Genomic DNA, 20012 nt, shown 5'->3' with positions numbered 1-20012 from the left:
AAAATATAGATTTGTTTTTTTCCCAAACCTGGGCTATTTTATCTTTATTTTTAATCCCCGTTGATCGAAGGATAGAAAGAAGGGGGGGAGTTACAATGGCATTTGTTGCAAATGTAGAAAAATAGTTTTTTTCCCCTAGAGATCTGAGGTAATTAAGGCTATATAAAAACTCAAAGCGAAGGGGTGAAGGTTTCGAGGCTGTTTCTCGACGTATTTTTTTCCCTTTTCTTTTTCTTTTTTTAAAGAAAATAATGCACTCTCGACATTTCAGACAAAATATTTGCATCGGATCTGACACGTAACCAATACACCCACGCATGCAAGTGTACAAACAAAAAAGCAGAAATGTGGGGAGGGGGGTCTTTCTTCTCTTCCTCCCCCCTCTTTTTCTTAAAAAAATAAATGAGATTTGTCCTTAACCCCCTCCCCTTTTCTTTCCTGAAGTCAAAATAAATAAAAGAGAGAGAGAAGGAGGGAGGGAGAGAGAGAGAGAGAAAGGAAGGGAGAGAGAGAGAGAGAAAGGGAGGGAGAGAGAGAGAGAAGGAGGGAGGGAGAGAGAGAGAAGGAGGGAGAGAGAGAGAGAAAGGGAGGGAGAGAGAGAGAGAAGGAGGGAGAGAGAGAAAGGGAGGGAGAGAGAGAGAGAAGGAGGGAGGGAGAGAGAGAGAAGGAGGGAGAGAGAGAGAGAAAGGGAGGGAGAGAGAGAGAGAAGGAGGGAGAGAGAGAAAGGGAGGGAGAGAGAGAGAGAAGGAGGGAGAGAGAGAGAGAGAGAAAGGAAGGGAGAGAGAGAGAAAGGGAGGGAGAGAGAGAAAGGAAGGGAGAGAGAGAGAGAGAAAGGGAGGGAGAGAAGGAGGGAGAGAGAGAGAGAGAGAAAGGAAGGGAGAGAGAGAGAAAGGAAGGGAGAGAGAGAGAGAAAGGGAGGGAGAGAGAGAGAAAGGAAGGGAGAGAGAGAGAGAGAAAGGGAGGGAGAGAAGGAGGGAGAGAGAGAGAGAGAGAAAGGAAGGGAGAGAGAGAGAAAGGAAGGGAGAGAGAGAGAGAAAGGGAGGGAGAGAGAGAGAAAGGGAGGGAGGGAGGGAGAGAGAGAGAGAGAAAGGGAGAGAGAGAGAGGAAGGGAGAGAGAGAGAGAAAGGGAAGGAGGGAGGGAGAGAGAGAAAGGGAGGGAGGGAGGGAGGGAGAGAGAGAGAGGACAAGCCTGGTCACTTACATTGGCAAAGGATGGAAGGGTGGAAGAGAAGGACATTAGAAAGAGGTTTTGCACATTGGAGCATAAGAGTTTGGGCAGAAGGCTGCTGGAAACACAGAGAGGGGGGGATACGGAGGGAGGACTCAGACGTCACTGGGCGATCTCGACCGGAAAGGCATAGAGGAGGAGATACAACTGCAGCATATTGTCCACAAGACCTTCTGGATTTCCTGGTTCCGGAAGGCATAAATCACCGGATTGATCATGGAATTGTAGGTAGCCGGGAGCACAGTCATGTAGGTGTAGAGGGCCGGGTAGGTATAGTCGCCCAGGAGGCAGTAAACGGCAAAGGGCAACCAGCAGGAGGCAAAGGTCCCTAAGATGACCGTTAGCGTGGAGATGCCTTTCCTGGTAGTGACGTAATGCGAAGTGGCCAAGAAGTGTCTTTGCAAGGCGATCTGCTGGGCGTGCCGGCACACAATCTTGCAGATCTGGACGTAGAGTTGCAACATGACGGCGAAAACCATGAAGAAGGAAACGGAGAGGATGACCAGGTGGTCCTTGTTCAAGGGCTTGACGATGCTGCAGGCGGAGTCGTCCTTCAAGCAGTTCCAGCCCAGGACGGGCAACAGTCCGAAGGTGATGGAGACCCCCCAGGTGAGGATGAGGATGACGTAGGTCCGAGTGACCGTCCTCTCTGAGTAGTAGGTCAACGCGTTGTAGAGGGACAAGTAGCGGTCTATGGTGATGGCCAGGAGGCTGCCCACGCTGGCGGTGAAGGAGGTCACCAAGAGGCCCATGGTGAGGAGGTTCACCATCTCGGACCGGACACAATAAATGAAGGCGAAGTGAAAGATCAGACCCAAGCCGGCCAAGAGGTCAGCGGTGGCTAAGCTTCCGATCAGTAGGAACATCGGAGTCCGGAATGTTGGCGTGTAAAAGATGATGGCGACCACAATGACATTCTCACAGGAGATGATCGTCCCAGAAACGCACAAGATGACATCCCAAGGATTTAAGGGAAGAGCAGCCGGCGTCTCCGAGACGTAGAAGGACTTGCCGGTGCTGCCATTAGTAGGCACAAACCAGCCTGGTTGGATCTTGGTGGTGTTGGTGGGCGCTTCTTCTTTCATGCTCTCTACCTATGATCTAAAACAGCAGGGATGAAAAAGAAATCTCGGTTTCAACTCAGGTTTGGAGCGAAGAAGCATTTGTAAGTATTTGGGCATGGGTTGTTTTTTTTTATTTTAAAAGTATTTTTTATTATACAGTGATACCTCGTCTTACAAACTTAATTGGTTCCGGGACAAGGTTCTTAAGGTGAAAAGTTTGTAAGACGAAACAATGTTTCCCATAGGAATCAATGGAAAAGCGATTAATGCGCGCAAGCCCAAAATTCACCCCTTTAGCCAGCCAAAGCGCCCGTTTTTGCACTGCTGGGATTCCCCTGAGGTTCCCCTCCATAGGAAACCCCACCTCTGGACTTCTGTGTTTTTGCGATGCTGCAGGGGAATCCCAGCAGGAGAATCCCAGCATCGCAAAAACAAGTCCGGAGGTGGGGTTTCCCATGGAGGGGAGCCTCAGGGGAATCCCAGCAGCGCAAAAACGGGCGCTTCGCTGGCAACGGAAGTCCGGAGGCGGGTCATCCCAGTGGCGGCGGTGGGTTTGTAAGGTGAAAATAGTTTGTAAGAAGAGGCAAAAAAATCTTAAACCCCGGGTTTGTATCTCGAAAAGTTTGTATGACAAGGCGTTTGTAAGACGAGGTATCACTGTATTACAAAGGTTAAAAAGAAAGAGCAAGTATATACTGTATTGTTTTACATCATTATTTCAGAACATAATCATAATTATATAGTCTTTGTGCTTAACTTCTAATTATTTTGTACAAGTATTTCATATCATTTCGAAGCATAAACATCGTTATGTCATCATTGAAATTAAATTCTAAATTTTCTATACAAATTCTTTATACAGCACTGCCCTTCATTACCCCACTCCCCCCCTTTGAACTGGGTTGTTTTTTTTAAACGTATATGTTTGTGGGAAGGGAAAAATGAATTGAGTTCATTAAGTCTTTCCTGATAGGTTTCATGGAAAGTCTTAAGCATAATATAGACTTCATGAACTCAATCTGTATAGTCTGGAGCAGTGTTTCCCAACCTTGGCAGTTTGAAGATATTTGGACTTCAACTCCCAGAATTCCCCAGCCAGCGAATTCTGGGAGTTGAAGTCCAAATATCTTCAAGTTGCCAAGGTTGGCAAACACTGGTCTGGAGGACAGAAGGGAAAGGGGGGATACATTCGAGACATTTAAATATGTTAAAGGGTTAAATAGGGTTCAGGAGGGAAGTGTTTGTAATAGGAAAGGGAACCCAAGAACAAGGGGGCATAATCTAAGGTTAGCTGGGGGAAAGATCAGAAGCAACATGAGAAAAATATGATTTGACTGAAAGAGTAGTAGATCCTTGGAACAAACTTCCGGCAGACGTGGTTGTTAAATCCACAGTCACTGAATTTAAACATGCCTGGGATAAACATATATGCATCCTGAGATAAAATACAGGAAATAATGTAAGTGCAGACTAGATGGACCAGGAGGTCTTTTTCTGCCGTCAATCTTCTATGTTTCTATACACATTTTCTTAGATTGGGAGTGAAAATGGAGGCAAACTATCTACCTTTCGTTGCTTAAAACCACCAATTAAGGGTGACTGCTTTTGTAGGTATAGTTTGCCTGGGATTGTTGGGTCCTTGTGATCAATGCCTTCTAGATGGGATATTTCTGGCTTGGGCCTGTCATTCTTTCATCACCTGACCTGTCTCTTTTTTCCTGTGCTTCAAACAGTCAAGGTAAAAAGAGGACAAGCCAATGTTGTCTCTTGTCAACGTAGGTTGCTCCAGATGACATCATTTTCCCCCCCGTTCCTAGACAGATCTCTCTTCCTGCATAATTTTTCTCTTTTGTTTCCTCTAAACTAACTTAGCTCATTTTTTTAAAAAAAAATTGTGGCATTCAAAGATGTTTATAAGAAAGAGATGGTTCTGTCCCCCGTTCAACACAATAGATTGTGCGGCAAAGATCCAACTTCTGCCTGCCTTTGTGCTAACAAGCTGGTAAACATGAAAAAGTCAAGGGAGCAAGCTGAGCCGTGTTTATGTCCTTCTCCTTTGTTAAAATAGAAAACAAAAACACCAATCATTTTTATTTTGCCTATGTGTCTTACATCAACCCGCCAACGAAGGCAATAAAGCATAGGAATTTATCTGTAATAAACGGAGGACATCTTTAACAAACTTTCAACAGCCTGCCTGTCTTTTACACGCATGCACACTGTTTCACAGTGGCAAACAACCCTCCTTGGCTGGGAATTAAGAATCCTTATAGCCCAGGGCGCATCTGGAGGGCATCGGATTAGGAATCCCTTCCTTTCGAGAGTTCGATTCCAGCTCGTTTCCTGAGAAAACACCTAGCAATCTGTGGGCGAAGGCTTAGGATTTGTAGATGCTCAACCGGCTCAGGCAACAGAAAACTGGAAAAAAAATTGCCACTGCACCATCCCTTTTCAATTCTGATGTGTAACGGTGCGATTTTTTAAAGTAACGCCTACGGACTCACAGCCCACTTAAACAAGTTTAGAATTGGACTGTGGGGAACGTCCTTGAAAACATGGGTCTTCAAGAGTTCTAGACTAGTGTGCAATTAGCTTTATCTATCTATCTAATCTATCATCTCTCTCTCTTATCTATCCACCTACCTACCTGCTTATTATCTATCATCTATCTACCTACCTACCATCTCTCTCCCTTTCTCCATCTCATCTATACCTACTTACCTACCTATCTACCTACCTATCTATCTCTATCTAATGGTATCTATTTATATATTTATCTGTCTGTCTGTGTGTCTGTATCTATTTATTTATCTATTTATTTATTTATCTATCCATCCATGTATGTATGCATGCATGCATGCATGCATGTATTATCTATCTATCTATCTATCTATCTATCTATCTATCTATCTATCTATCTAATTATCTATTTATTTATTTATACATATATTTATTTATATATTTATATATTTGTCTGCCTGCCTCTCTCTCTATTTATATATCTCTCTATCTGTCTGTATCTACAGGTATTTATTTATTTATCTATGTATGTATCTATGTATGTATCTATGTATGTATCTATGTATGTATCTATGTATCTATGTATGTAACTATGTATCTATGTATCTATGTATGTATGTATCTATCTATCTATCTATCTATCTATGTATCTATCTATCTATCTATCTATCTATCTATCTATCTATCTATCTATCTATGTATCTATGTATCTGTCTGTCTGTCTGTCTGTCTGTCTGTCTGTCTGTCTGTCTGTCTGTCTGTCTGTCTACCTACTTACCGATCCATCGATCCATCGATCCATCGATCCATCGATCTATCCATCCATCTATCTATTGGATGTATATGCCGCCCTCTCCGAGGACTCCTTAACAATTACTAGATGGACCTGGCTTAAGATCCGGGCCCCTTTGCAGAGGTCCTCCTCGCGCTGTCCAAAGCAGGCAAGAAGGGCAAGGCGGCCGCACTCACCTGGCTTGCCAAGAGGGTCCAGCTGCACATCCAGCGGGGAAGGAAGCCTCGTGTCGGGCAGCGGGGGTCGATCCGGGCGTCCGATGGGAAGGAACCGGCCTCTCCCGGTGCAGAGGCGGCCGGGCGGCGAGGAGGGAAGGAGCCCCGCGTGCAGCTGCAGCGGACGGGTTGCAAAGCGGTGTAAGGGGAGGGGCGGGGGGGGCGCCCGGTGTTATAGTGAACAAGCCCCCTTCGGAAGGTGACTCATACTTAAAGGGCTCAGGCCGGGCGGCTCCGCCCACCTTTCGCCCGGGTGACGTCAATGGCGGCGGGAGCCAATCCGGTGTCGAGGAAGGGCGAGCGCGCGCTCGAAGCGCCGGGCGGCATAGTAATCCGGCTTGGACTGGAGAATTCCATTCATAAATGTGAGGGGAGGGGGAGAGCGAGACGCCGCTGAGGCGATTCGTGGCGTGGGCGCTTCGGAGGCTCCTCCGGCGTCTCGCTCACGCGGCGGCCGCTCCGAGGGCTTTTTACGGGGCGTAGGGAAGATGACGGGGAACGGGGTGGGTGGGCGGCGAAGAATTCCCCTCAGGAATCTCTCCAGGCCCCGTCGCCTCGTCCCCTCATCGCCCTCCGTCCTGTGGCTCCTCGGGGTGAGGGCCACAGCAGGCATGGAGGTTTATATAAACCGTGGCTTGTTGTCACTGGTGTGTCATTCCAGTCAGTTGTGACTTACTCCGTGACGCAGAGTTTTTAGAACGCTCGGCTTCACCTTCTCCGTATAAACGAGCCCTTCATGTTTTAGAAGAAAGATCCGCCTGAGGTGATGACTTGATTTTTGTCATCGTTATGACTGGTTGCTTCGCATCCTTAAGATTTATAGGGACATTGATTGCTTCCTGGTTGCTTGTTTGTACCCTGTGGCGATCATTAAGTGTTCTTCCTCGTGATTCTTGACAAATGTCTCTTTTTCTTTGATGTACACTGAGAACATCTGCACCAAAGACAAATTCCTTGTGTGTCCAACCACACTTGGCCAATAAAGAATTCTATTCTACTCTACTCTATTTCCGATATTGTGTTCTGTTCTATTCTATTCTACTATATACTGTATTCTATTTTCCAATATTCTGTTCTGTTCTACTCTACTTTCTACTCTATTTTCTGATATTGTAGTCTGTTCTATTCTATTCTACTCTACTCTACTCTACTCTATTTTCTGATATTGTCTATTCTATTTTATTCTATTCTACTCTATTCTATTTTCTGATATTCCATTCTATTCTATTCTACTCTACTCTACTCTATTTTCTGATATTGTCTATTCTATTTTATTCTATTCTACTCTATTCTATTTTCCAATATTCCATTCTATTCTACTCTACTCTACTCTACTCTATTTTCTGATATTGTCTATTCTATTTTATTCTATTCTACTCTATTCTATTTTCTGATATTCCATTCTAGTCTACTCTATTTTCTGATATTGTCTATTCTATTTTATTCTACTCTATTCTATTTTCTGATATTCTATTCTATTCTAGTCTACTCTATTTTCTGATAATCTGTTCTGTTCTACTCTCTACGCTATTTTCTGATATTGCCTAGTCTGTTTTATTCTACTCTACTCTATTCTATTTTCCGATATTCCATTCTATTGTACTCTACTCTATTTTCTGATATTCTGTTCTATTCTACTCTACTCTCTAGTCTATTTTCCGATATTGTCTATTCTATTTTATTCTACTCTATTCTATTTTGCGATATTCCGTTCTATTCGATTCTACTCTATTCGATTTTCTGATATTCTGTTCTATTCTACTCTCCTCTACTCTCCTTTACTCTATTTTCCGATATTCTATTCTGTTCTACTCTACTCTATATTTTCTAACATTCTGTTCTATTCCACTCCACTCCATTCCATTCCAGTTGTGTGTGCTCCATCACTGGAGGTTTTTAAGAAGAGATTGGACAACCATTTGTCTAAAATGGTAGAGGGTCTCCTGTTTGAGCAAGGGGTTGGACTAGAACGTCTCAAGCTCCTTTCCAAATCAGTGATTCTCCCAGCCTCGTGAAATTATTCAGACTGTAGAAGATCTCCCATTGCCATGTCCACAAAAAGCTCTGAAACCATCCCACTTCAGCTGAGAGTTGTATAAACCATTAATTGCATAACAAAAATATCAACTCATTGATGGACTCTATTGTTCATTGTTCAGGCACTCACTACATGTATGACAGTGAAGAAGAATGCATAGGGTTCGCTACTTTTCAGTCACCAGGTTCATCTTTCTTCTATATGGGACAGTATTTTTGGTCTCCACAATACAGGTTCCAGTTGCAACATGAGCTTTGGGAAATCTGAACCATACGTTCTATAAGTTGAAACTTCTTCTTCCTGCAGCAAGTAAGCTCCATTTCCTGTGGCCTGTAAACCTGAAAGAATGAACAAGAATTATTTATTGGCCAAGAAATTTGTCTTTGGTCCATATGCTCTCAGTGTACATCAAGAATCATAAGGTACAACACTTAATGATCATCATAGGGTACAAATAAGCAATCAGGGAACAATATCAATAACAATCATAAGGATTCAAGCAACAAACTACAACCTTGCAGTCATAAGTGGGAGGAGATGGGTTGAAGGAACGATGCAAAAACTAAAGGTAATAGTAATGTAGTCTTAGTAAACAGTTTGACAGTAATGAGGGAATTATTTGTTTAGCAGAGTGATGGCGTTTGGGGAAAAATTGTTCTTGTGTCTAGTTGTTCTGTTTTGCAGTGCTCTATAGTGTCATTTTGAGGGTAGGAGTTAAAAACAGTTTATGTCCAGGATGCAAGAGGTCAGTAAATATTTTCACAGCCCTCTTTTTGATTCATGCAATATACAGGTCCTCAGTGGAAGGCAGGTTTGTAGCAATTGTTTTTTTTCCACAATCCTCATTGTCCTCTGAAGTCCCTGTCAGTCTTGTTGGGTTGCAGAATCAAAGATTGACAAGATTGTTTGGAGTTAATGCACTCTCCTCTGTTCTTCCTCACTACAAAAATAATTTGACAATGTGGGTAAGGTTACAGTGAAATGGGGCTTGGTAATTGCCAATTAAAATAATTAATTTTTAGTTCTTTTCTCTGGAGATGGAGATGGGAGAGCTTTCAAGCCAGAACATCTTAATTGAGCCTATGATGCATCCACCAGCTTTATTCTTAAAAAATAAAATCAGTGACTACCTTGCTAAAAGAAGCAAAACGCATCTCTTTTTATTCCCTGGCTGGTGCTTTCACCAACAGAATACAAAATAGAGACATATAATAGTTATATAATAGCTTATTTTAAGCTGTATGTGTGTAATTGCATCCATTAGAACAAGCTGTGGAATGAGCAATCTTTGAAATATTTCAGGAGGAGGTTATGAATTATTCTGGATGCATGGCAGTTTGGTTTTTGCCTTGAATTAAAACAGGGGATTCTTATTTGATTGGGAGGGAAATTTACTGCCTTATCTATTAAACTCAATGATAATACTCTTTTAATCTCTCAAACGGTTTTTTTAGGATGGAGGGGGCTTTATATGGCAGTTCATTTCTTTTTAAATGACTCAGTCCTGCTATGTTTGTACTTTGAACCATTCACTTTGTTGAGTTGGAATCTGAACATCCTAAAAGTCTGTTGTGTAAATTAAGAGTTAAAAGAGCAAAAAAGCTATCGGGAAAGGAGCTGTTTATGGTGCTGAATCGCCGTCTCATGTCGATTCTGGAGTTTGCATGGTTCTGGCATGAAATAATGTGAAATTATTGCCTTAACTGGTAAATTCCAGAAGTGGAAGGGACTTCTCTTGTCTTCTCTTCTCTTCGAAACATAGAAGACTGACGGCAGAAAAAGACCTCATGATCCATCTAGTCTGCCCTTATACTATTTCCTGTGTTTTATCTTAGGATGGATCTATGTTTATCCCAGGCATGTTTCAATTCAGTTACTGTGGATTTACCAACCATGTCTGCTGGAAGTTTGTTCCAAGGATCTACTACTCTTTCAGTAAAATAATATTTTCTCACGTTGCTTTTGATCTTTCCCCCAACTAACTTCAGATTGTGTCCCCTTGTTCTTGTGTTCACTTTCCTATTAAAAACACTTCCCTCCTGGACCTTATTTAACCCTTTAACATATTTAAATGTTTCAATCATGTCCCCCCTTTCCCTTCTGTCCTCCAGACTCTACAGATTGAGTTCATTCTCTTCCCTTCTCCTCTCCTCTCCTCTATTCTCTGCTCTTCTCTTCCCTTTTTTCTGCCCTATACTCAGTCCAAATTGAACTTTAAGGAGAATGAAATCAGATTTTATCATTTTTGAGTTCTTCACTTTTTGTTATTTTGGGGATATTTGGTCACGTAATTTCTGAGACTTTGTCAACCTGTTGGGCCCCTTTCAACCAAGAAGAAAAATCAATGAAACGTGTTTTTTTTTGAAAATTCACTTTGAATTGAGTGATGCAAAAAATAATGAGCAGGCATTTTCACATATGCCTTAGATCAGGACAAGCAGTCTACTTGTCCGTTCAGCCTCTTCTTGTAGCGATCATTAATAAGTATATGTGCTTCCAGAGAAAATGTGCTTCTGATCTGGAGCAACGGCTTTTGTTTTGGACTTTAACACTGGCAACTAGTTATTGTTGTTTTATTTCTCATTTTAATAGAACTTTTTCAAACGACATAAAGAGATCAGCTATATGGACTTAACGCATTGCAGCAAATGTAAAACATTATCAACCCTGATAAGACGGAGTGGCTGTGGGTTTTGCCTCCCAAGGACAATTCCATCTGTCCGTCCATCACCAGTTGCAGCCCTATTTGGACCGGGAGTCACTGCTCACAGTCATTCATGCCCTCATCACCTCGAGGCTCGACTACTGTAATGGTCTCTACATGGGGCTACCTTTGAAAAATGTTTGGAAACTTCAGATCGTGCAAAATGCAGCTGCGAGAGCAATCATGGGCTTTCCCAAAAATGCCCGCGTAACACCAACACTCCGCAGTCTGCATTGGTTGCCGATCAGTTTCCGGTCACAATTCAAAGTGTTGGTTATGACCTATAAAGCCCTTCATGGCATCGGACCAGGGTATCTACGAGACCGCCTTCTACTGCATGAATCCCAGCGACCAGTTAGGTCCCACAGAGTGGGCCTTCTCCAGGTCCCATCAACAAAGCAATGTCATTTGGCGGGGCCCAGGGGAAGAGCCTTCTCTGTGGCGGCCCCGGCCCTCTGGAACCAACTCCCCCCAGAGATTAGAACTGCCCCCACCCTCCTCGCCTTTCGTAAACTCCTTAAAACCCACCTCTGTCGTCAAGCATGGGGGAACTAAGACATCTCCCCCTGCCTATGTAGTTCTAGTACATGATATGACTGTATGTATGTTTGTCATATTGGGGTTTCTTGCTTTTAGATTTTAAATGTGTAATCGTTATTTTAGATTTTTTAATTATTAGTTTTGTTAATATATATTGTTTTTGTTGTTGTTGTGAGCCACCCCGAGTCTGTGGAGAGGGGCGGCATACAAATCTAATAAATCAAATTAAATCAAATCAATCTCTAAGTACTAAAAGATCCATAGATTGAGGATTATAGTAAAATGAACGAGGAGACCCTTTGTTGTGGAAGTATGCCCTAAGGCAGTGTTTCCCAGCCTTGGCAACTTGAAGATATTTGGACTTCAACTTCCAGAATTCTGGGAATTGAAGTCCAAATATCTTCAAGTTGCCAAGGTTGGGAAACACTGCCCTAAGGGGTCTCCAATCTTGGCCACTTTAAGACTTGTGGACTTCAACTTTGCTGGCTGAGGAATTCTGGGAGTTGAAGTCCACAAGTTTTAAAGTTGCCACGGCTGGAGACCCCTGCTCTAAGACATTTAAAATAGCCCAGTGAAATTTAGTACGATGTGCTTTCTTTCTTTCCTTGTGACTTCCCACGCCTTCTGTGCCTTCTTTAATCATGCTTGTTATTCTCTTTATAAACTGTGCTGTTTCTAAATTTAAGGCTGTTCTCCTTCACCGAGGAAGCAGCATAGCCTAAATTAACCCAGATTTAGTGAGTGTCTGCTCGAAGACTAGCTTCATAATATGAACTGCGGAGAGGGGCGGCATACAAATCTAAATAATAATAATAAATAATAATAATAATAATAACTAGGCAAGGCTGAAGTGGAGATTAACAGGCTGTAGTTTAATGTGCAAGTAACTCAGAGGAGTTTCAGGTTAAGTTTATCCCTGGAACAATTTTTTAAAAATAAGACCACACGGTTCCTGATCTGACCTTATGACATACTTGACCCTTTGAGAAGGTTAGGGTCTCAGAAGATCCAATATGTGTCACTGATTTCCAATCACTTCTCTATAACATAGAATAGAATAGAATAGAATTTTTATTGGCCAAGTATGATTGGACACACAAGGAATTTGTCTTGGTGCATATGCTCTCAGCGTACATAAAATAAAATATACATTTGTCAAGAATCATGTGATACGACACTTAATGATTGTCATAGGGGTCAAATAAGCAATGAAGAAGCAATATTAATAAAAATCTTAGGATATAAGCAACAAGTTACAGTCATACAGTCAACATGGGAGGAAATGGGTGAAAGGAATGATGAGAAAAACTAGTAGAATAGAAGTGCAGATTTAGTAGAAAGTCTCACAGTGTTGAGGGAATTATTTGTTTAGTAGAGTGGTGGCGTTCGGAAAAAACCTGTCCTTGTGTCTAGTTGTCTTCTCTGTAGCAACGTTTTGAGGGTAGGAGTTGAAACAATTTGTGTCCAGGATGTGAGGGGTCAGTAAATATTTTCCCCACCCTCTTTTTGACTCGTGCAGTATACAGGTCCTCAATGGAAGGCAGATTGGCAGCAATGGTTTTTTCTGCAATTCTGATTCTCCTCTGAAGTCTGTGTCGGTCCTGTTGGGTTGCAGCACCAAACCAGACAGTTATAGAGGTGCAGATGACAGACTCAATGAGTCCATCATTATGGACTTTAAACCAAAATATCCATAGCATAAGTCCATCATTATGGACTTTAAACCACTTAAAGTTAGTTTCTGTGGTGAACCATTGCATTTCTGCACTAAAGGACACTTAAGATTTTTCTCCTTTGGATGAAGGGAAATTAACTATGGGGGAACACATATCTTTAAATTCCTCTAGAAGGAAACAAAGTTTCACCCCTAAGGTACCGTCATCATTAACCATTTATATTTTCCTTCCTTCCTTCCTTCCTTCCTTCCTTCCTTCCTTCCTTCCTTCCTTCCTTCCTTCCTTCCTTCCTCTAGACACATCATAATATCAGGAAAATGAAAGACCAGGGTATCTACGAGACCGCCTTCTGCCGCATGAATCCCAGCGACCGGTTAGGTCCCACAGAGCGGGTCTTCTCCGGGTCCTGTCAACAAAACAATGTCGTTTGGCGGTGCCCAGGGGAAGAGCCTTCTCTGTGGCGGCCCCGGCCCTCTGGAACCAACTCCCCCCAGAGATTAGAATTGCCCCCACCCTCCTTGCCTTTCGTAAGCTCCTTAAAACCCACCTCTGCTGTAAGGCATGGGGGAATTGAGATATTCTTTCCCCCTAGGCCTTTACAATTTATGCATGGTATGTTTGTTTGTAGGGATGTTTGGTTTTACAATAAGGGTTTTTTAGTTGTTTTAATATTGGATTTATATGATGTTTTTTATTACTGTTAGCCGCCCCGAGTCTACGGAGAGGGGCGGCATACAAATCCAATAAATAAATAAATAAATAGATAGATAGATAGATAGATAGATAGATAGATAGATAGATAGATAGATAGATAGATAGATAAACAAACAAACAAAGTAAGTAAGTAAGTAAGTAAGTAAGTAAGTAAGTAAGTAAGTAAGTAAGTAAGTAAGTAAGTAAGTAAGTAAGTCTGAAAACTATCACAAAAATTAAGGTGGTGAATTTTAGAGCAGACTTCCCCCAAGAGGGAGGGAAAAATACAATTTTGAGGAATAATCTCTGGGAAAATTATTTGGAGAAATGTTGATTCAGCTTTATTGAAAAGAGAAGAGCGCTATCTGGGAGTCAATCTTGTGCCTTCAATGGCAGCCTAAACAGCTTTTCCGGTGATTTGTATGTCTGTAGCTCCTGTTTGTCTTTCTCTGTACCAAAGAACAGAGAGTGCTCCAGCTCAAAGTGTCCTTGTACTTTTTTGCTTTGTGCCTCATCATGGTATTATTCAGCTCAACTCAAAAAGATCCTTCTTTGTCTCAGACTTGTCTGCACCAGATGTGCCAAAGCAATAGGTGTCTGTGCAACCTCTATACCCCAAGAGAAAATCACCAGTATTTCATGGATAACCACTGGTTCTTCATGATTATAATATCATTTAATAGTGAAAAGCCAAAGTGAGGCATTTTAGAGATGATTGCACTGGGAATATGCTAGGGTTGGTGTTCTGTCGGGCTCTCTGGTAGAATCTCCCAAAAATTCACAGGTACAAATTTCAGACACACACACGTTTGAAAATTCAAAACAATGTTCTTTATAATGAAAATTCACTTAAACTAAGCCCTCTTTTGGTATAGCAAAGAGCACTCGTCTCCAAACAAACTGGTAATTGGTACAAGTCCCTTATCAGTTCTGTGATACTTAGCTTGCAGCTGTGAGGCAATTCACAGTCCTTCTTCTTTCACAAAGTGAAACACACTTTGCTCTGGTTTAGTTTCAAAGCGGGGAAAAATCAGCACACAAAAGGTCAAGGTCAGCAAAGCAGTCACGAAACACAACGATCAGATAATCCTCCACAATGGCCAAACCCACAGGCTGCTATTTATAGCAGCCTCATTAATTACCACAGCCCCACCCAACCACAGGTGGCCTCATTTTCTTTGATAATAATCTCTCAGTTGTTGCTGCCTATGCATCGCTCTCCGCATGCGTGGCTGTATCATTAACTCTTGTTCTGAATCCAAGGAGGAGCTAGAGAATTGATCTCCTTCTGAGCTGTCTGCCACACTCTCCTCCTCCCTGTCACTCATGTCTTCTTGGTCAGAGGAGCCTTCATCAGCAGATTCCACCGGGGGCAAAACAGGCCTGCAGCATGTGGATGTCTCCCCCACATCCACAGTCCTTGGGGCAGGAGCTGGGCCAGAGCTAACCACAACAGGTTGGTATGGCAGTTTGGGAAATAGAAGTTCGACTACTGCAATGCTCTCTACATGGGGCTACCTTTGAAGAGTGTTTGGAAACTTCAAATCATCCAAAATGCAGCTGGGCGAGCAGTTTTGGTCCTTCCAAAATATGCCCACATCTCTCCATCACTCTGTGGACTGCATTGGCTGCCGACTGGTTTTTGGGCACAATTCAAAGTGTTGATTATGATCTATACAGCCCTACATGGCATAGGACCAGATTAACTCCAAGACCGCCTTCTACCGCATGAATCCCAGTATCCGGTTAGGTCCTGCAGAGTTGGTTTCCTCAGGGTCCTGTCAACTGGACAATGCTGGCTGGCGAGGCCTAGGGAAGAGCCTTCTCTGTGGGAGCCCCGGCCCTCTGGAATCGACTCCCCCCAGAGATTCGCACTGCCCTCACCCTCCTCGCCTCCCATAAGAATGTGAAAACACATGTATGTCAACAGGCTTGGGGTCATCAGACTCCAGCCCCTGCCCAATTCTTTTGTGTCCAATCACACTTGGCCAATAAAGAATTCTGTTCTATTCTATTCTATTCTATTCTATTCTATTCTATTCTATCAATACGACAAGATTAGAACCCAAGGGAAGGAAGGGGTGTTCCTGTAAAACCCTTGAGGCAGCTAGACAGGACAATGACTTCAGTACCACGGACAGCTCCCAATAAACAACTTGCTTCTGCTAAGGTAGCAAACTAGTTTTGCTTTCCTTGACTTTGTTTTTTTTTCCATTGGTGTCAGGATTATAGGTCAGGAGCAATTTGACTTTTCAAAAGCTTATGCAGATTAAGCTCTATACTGTGGTACCACTTTTTTTTTCTTTTTTTTAAAAATAAATTTTTATTGATTTTATAGGTTTACAAAAAACAAACATATAACAGTGCGCAGTGCATGTGCCCATCACCAGACAACACACACACCCCGTCACCCCCACCACCCCTATAGAAGGATTCATAGAATTTTAAGTTATTTATCTATCTATTGATCCTTGGCTCTATCTTGAACGATTTTTACTAAAAGAGCGATTGCAATTTATTTTTCGTATTTACATCACAGATTCTACTTAACATATAATCTTTTACCTTGTTCCATCGCACCATCAGCTTCTCTAGTTTATTCTCATCAAAATTATTTAATCTTATTTCCATAATTTCAAAATGTATGTGATCCACCATGTACCAGTACCAATTCTGTAGTGTCCATTTTGTAGAGTCTTTCCATCCTAATACTATCACCGCTTGAGCACTTTCCAATGCTACAGTTTTAATTTCTTTAGATTCTCCTAGTTCCCTATATTTAATTAAGATTGCTGTTTCTTTTGTAATTATCCAATTAATGTTTAACATTTTATTAATTTCATTCTGGACTACCTTCCAGAATTTCTGTATTTCTGTACATTCCCAGATCATATGCATAAAAATTCCTTTTTTCTGGCATCCATGCCAGCATTTACCCTTCTCTTTCCCCTGGAAGTGTGCAATTTGTACAGGTGTATAGTACCACTTATGTAAGATTTTTCTTCTCATCTCTTTAACTCTCGTATTTTTAATCTTATATATATTTACTATTGTTTCTTCCATTTCTCTTTCCTCTATTTGTAGGTCATCCTGCCAACATCTTGTTAAACTTTTAACTACTTCTTCTTCCCTCTGCAATAGCATTTTATATATGTTACTGGCTTGTGCTTTACTTTCATTTATCTTTACCCTTATTATTTTTTCCAAGCTATTTTCTTCTCGTAAGAAGGCTTCTTTATTCTCACTTTTACTTAAATATATACTTATTGCATTAATCTGCAACCATTGCTGTTTACCGATCCACCATTCCAATCTAGTTCTACTAACTGTTCCATCTTTCTCATATAACTGTTCCATTCTCATTACCCCTTTACTATTTAATATTTTAATAATTCTAGTTAAATTAGCATCGTCCCCTATATTCAGTACATGTAACGTTGATAGCTTGGATACCACTTGATGCCAGAAGGTTCTGGAGCTCTTGGAGATGAGGTAGGGGGAGAATCATCTCATCGATGCAACAGGACACGATGGGGTCAACTCAGCCAGTCTAACTTTCTTTCTTTCTTTCTTTCTTTCTTTCTTTCTTTCTTTCTTTCTTGATTGGATTTGTATGCCACCCCTCTCCGGAGACTCGGGGCGGCTAACACCAACAATAAAGCAGTGCACAATAGTAGTCTGATGTTAGAAATAATTAAAAGCCCATTAATATAAAAAACCAAACTTGCATACATACATACCATGCATAGAATTGTAAAGGCCTAGGGGAAAGAGGGTCTCAATTCCCCCATACTTGACGGCAGAGGTGGGTTTTAAGCAGCTTACGAAAGGCAAGGAGGGTGGGGGCAATTCTAATCTTTGGGGAGGAGTTGGTTCCAGAGGGCCGGGGCCACCACAGAGAAGGCTCTTCCCCTGGGTCCCGCCAAGCGACATTCTTTAGTTGATGGGACCCGGAGAAGGCCCACTCTGTGGGACCTAACTGGTCGCTGGGATTCGTGCAGCAGAAGGCGGTCCCTGAGATAAACTGGCCCGATGCCATGAAGGGCTTTATAGGTCAGAACCAACACTTCAAATTGTGATCGGAAACTGATTGGCAACCAATGCAGACTGCGGAGCGTTGGTGTAACATGGGCATATTTAGAGAAGCCCATGATTGCTCTCGCAGCTGCATTCTGCACGATCTGAAGTTTCCGAACATTTTTCAAAGGTAGCCCCATGTAGAGAGCATTACAGTAGTCGAGTTTCGAGGTGATGAGGGCATCAGTGACTGTGAGCAGTGACTCCCGGTCCAAGTAGGGCCGCAACTGGTGCACAAGGCCAACCTAGGCAAACGCCCCCCTCGCCACAGCTGAAAGATGTTTCTCTAATGTGAGCTGTGGGTCGAGGAGGACGCCCAAGTTGCGAACCTTCTCTGAGGGGGCCAGTGATTCTCCCCCTAGGGTAATGGACGGACAGATGGAATTGTCCTTGGGAGGTAAGACCCACAGCCACTCCATCTTGTCTGGGTTGAGCTTGAGTTTGTTGACTTTGATCGTGTCTGGCATCTTGCAGGGCTTCGGGTCAAGAAAAACCATTTTTATATAATCCCATCGCCTGCTGCGTGACCTTCATTAAAGACTCCAGGGAGGCTGGGGGTTTTCCCCCCCTCTTTTTTCCTCTCTTAACAAGTATTTGGCTTCTGAAAATAGTAACAGCGGCTCATACCTGTAATTAAGTGCCTGTTTTATTGAGCCAGGCAGCTGATACTAATCGCTAGAAATTTCCAGGTGTATGCGTTTCTCTTCCCTTCCCTTTCCCTCCTCCCCTTTCTCCTACTGAAAACAAACCTCACCTCCAAAAAGATATTGACAAAATTGAACGGGTCCAAAGACAGGCTACAAGAATGGTGGAAGGTCTTAAGCATAAAACGTATCAGGAAAGACTTCATGAACTCCATCTGTATAGTCTGGAGGACAGAAGGAAAAGGGGGGACATGATCGAAACATTTAAATATCTTAAAGGGTTAAATAAGGTCCAGGAGGGAAGTGTTTTTAATAGGAAAGTGAACACAAGAACAAGGGGACACAATCTGAGGTTAGTTGGGGGAAAGATCAAAAGCAAAGTGAGAAAATATTATTTTACTGAAAGAGTAGTAGATCCTTGGAACAAACTTCCAGCAGACGTGGTTGGTAAATCCACAGTCACTGAATTTAAACATGCCTGGGATAAACATATATCCATCCTAAGATAAAATACAGAAAATAGTATAAGGGCAGACTAGATGGACCATGAGGTCTTTTTCTGCCGTCAGACTTCTATGTTTCTATGTTTCTTTTCTCAATCTGGCACCCTCCAAATGAAACTCCCAGAATTCCAGTGCCTGAATTCTCAGCACTACAATCCCAGTCTATTTGGAGAACGTCAGCCTGGGGGGGGGGGGGACTTTTCCAAAAGCAGCTAACGAAAAGGACGGATCACTGAAATTGCGCAGTCATTGCTGCTTACTGCTGCCGCCACTGTGCCCTGTTCTCCCCTGGGTCAATTTGACAGGGCACAAAGGGATCGCACCTGTGTTTTTAGACTTCCGAGCGTGGCACGCACACAGGGCGATAAAACCCTGAACCGGCGAGGCTCTCCAAGAAAAAGGCAGTCGTTCCGGTAACTCACAGGCTGGTCACCTTGTTTTTACCACAAGGAACATTTAAGTCATGCTATTTGGGTCATGGAGGAGAACATGTTGGTTGCTGTATGAGAATCGATGGCAGGGTGGGGGCTAGGGATGGGAAGCCGTCTGCTTGTAGGGGTGAGGTGCACAATGACCTTGGGATTTAAAAAATTTGTTTGGACAGCATTTCTGTCCAAATTAAAGTGTGCCTTGCTTGCTCGTAGCCTTGTCATAGGTCAGTGATGGTGAACTTTTTCAACACTGAATGCCAGAAAGGTCACGCCAGAATAGAATAGAATAGAAATTTAGACTAGACTAGACTAAGCTGGCGGGGACTTTGAGGTCCTATAGTCCAGCCCCCTGTTCAAGCAGCCAAAGGGGAGAGGTGGCAACCATTTGAATTTTGGATCAGGTCATAAGTCTTTTTTTTTCAGCTAGGTGAAAATTTTGAATGATCGCTAAGTGACCAATCATAAGTCTCCTATCCTGGGCTCGCCAGAGATCATCCATCAGCGCGACCAAAGCGCTTTCCATGTTTACAGCTAAACCCATCCCCGTTGTTGCCCTCCTGAATGAAAACAGATGCAGGGGGCACACATAGAATAGAATAGAATAGAATAGAATAGAAAAGAAATTTAGACTAGACTAGACTAAGCTGGCGGGGACTTTGAGGTCCTATAGTCCTGCCCCCTGTTCAAGCAGCCAAAGGGGAGAGGTGGCAACCATTTGAATTTTGGATCAGGTCATAAGTCTTTTTTTTTCAGCTAGGTGAAAATTTTGAATGATCGCTAAGTGACCAATCATAAGTCTCCTATCCTGGGCTTGCCAGAGATCATCCATCAGCGCGGCCAAAGCGCTTTCCATGTTTACAGCTAAACCCATCCCCGTTGTTGCCCT

General features: G+C 42.7%; 1 protein-coding gene across 2 annotated transcripts; it reads right to left on the bottom strand.

Moving 5' to 3' along the window:
- Nucleotides 1-238: 238 nt before the first annotated feature.
- Nucleotides 239-5966, bottom strand: GPR3 (G protein-coupled receptor 3). Of its 2 annotated transcripts, none has more exons than XM_070764925.1 (2): nt 5782-5966; nt 239-2329 (listed from the first exon to the last, which is right to left on the bottom strand). In XM_070764925.1, exon 2 carries the CDS (start codon nt 2311-2313, stop codon nt 1324-1326), a length of 990 nt encoding a protein of 329 aa, XP_070621026.1. In that variant the 5' UTR covers nt 2314-2329; nt 5782-5966; the 3' UTR covers nt 239-1323. The 2 variants fall into 2 exon arrangements, with proteins under 2 accessions (XP_070621026.1, XP_070621027.1); XM_070764926.1 differs by lacking the exon at nt 5782-5966 and adding an exon at nt 5591-5641.
- Between the last annotated feature and the right edge of the window lie 14046 nt (nt 5967-20012).

This window comes from Erythrolamprus reginae, chromosome 11 (genome assembly GCF_031021105.1).
Source record: "Erythrolamprus reginae isolate rEryReg1 chromosome 11, rEryReg1.hap1, whole genome shotgun sequence".
NCBI lineage: Eukaryota > Metazoa > Chordata > Lepidosauria > Squamata > Dipsadidae > Erythrolamprus > Erythrolamprus reginae.
This window is presented reverse-complemented; position numbering and strand designations above follow the sequence as displayed.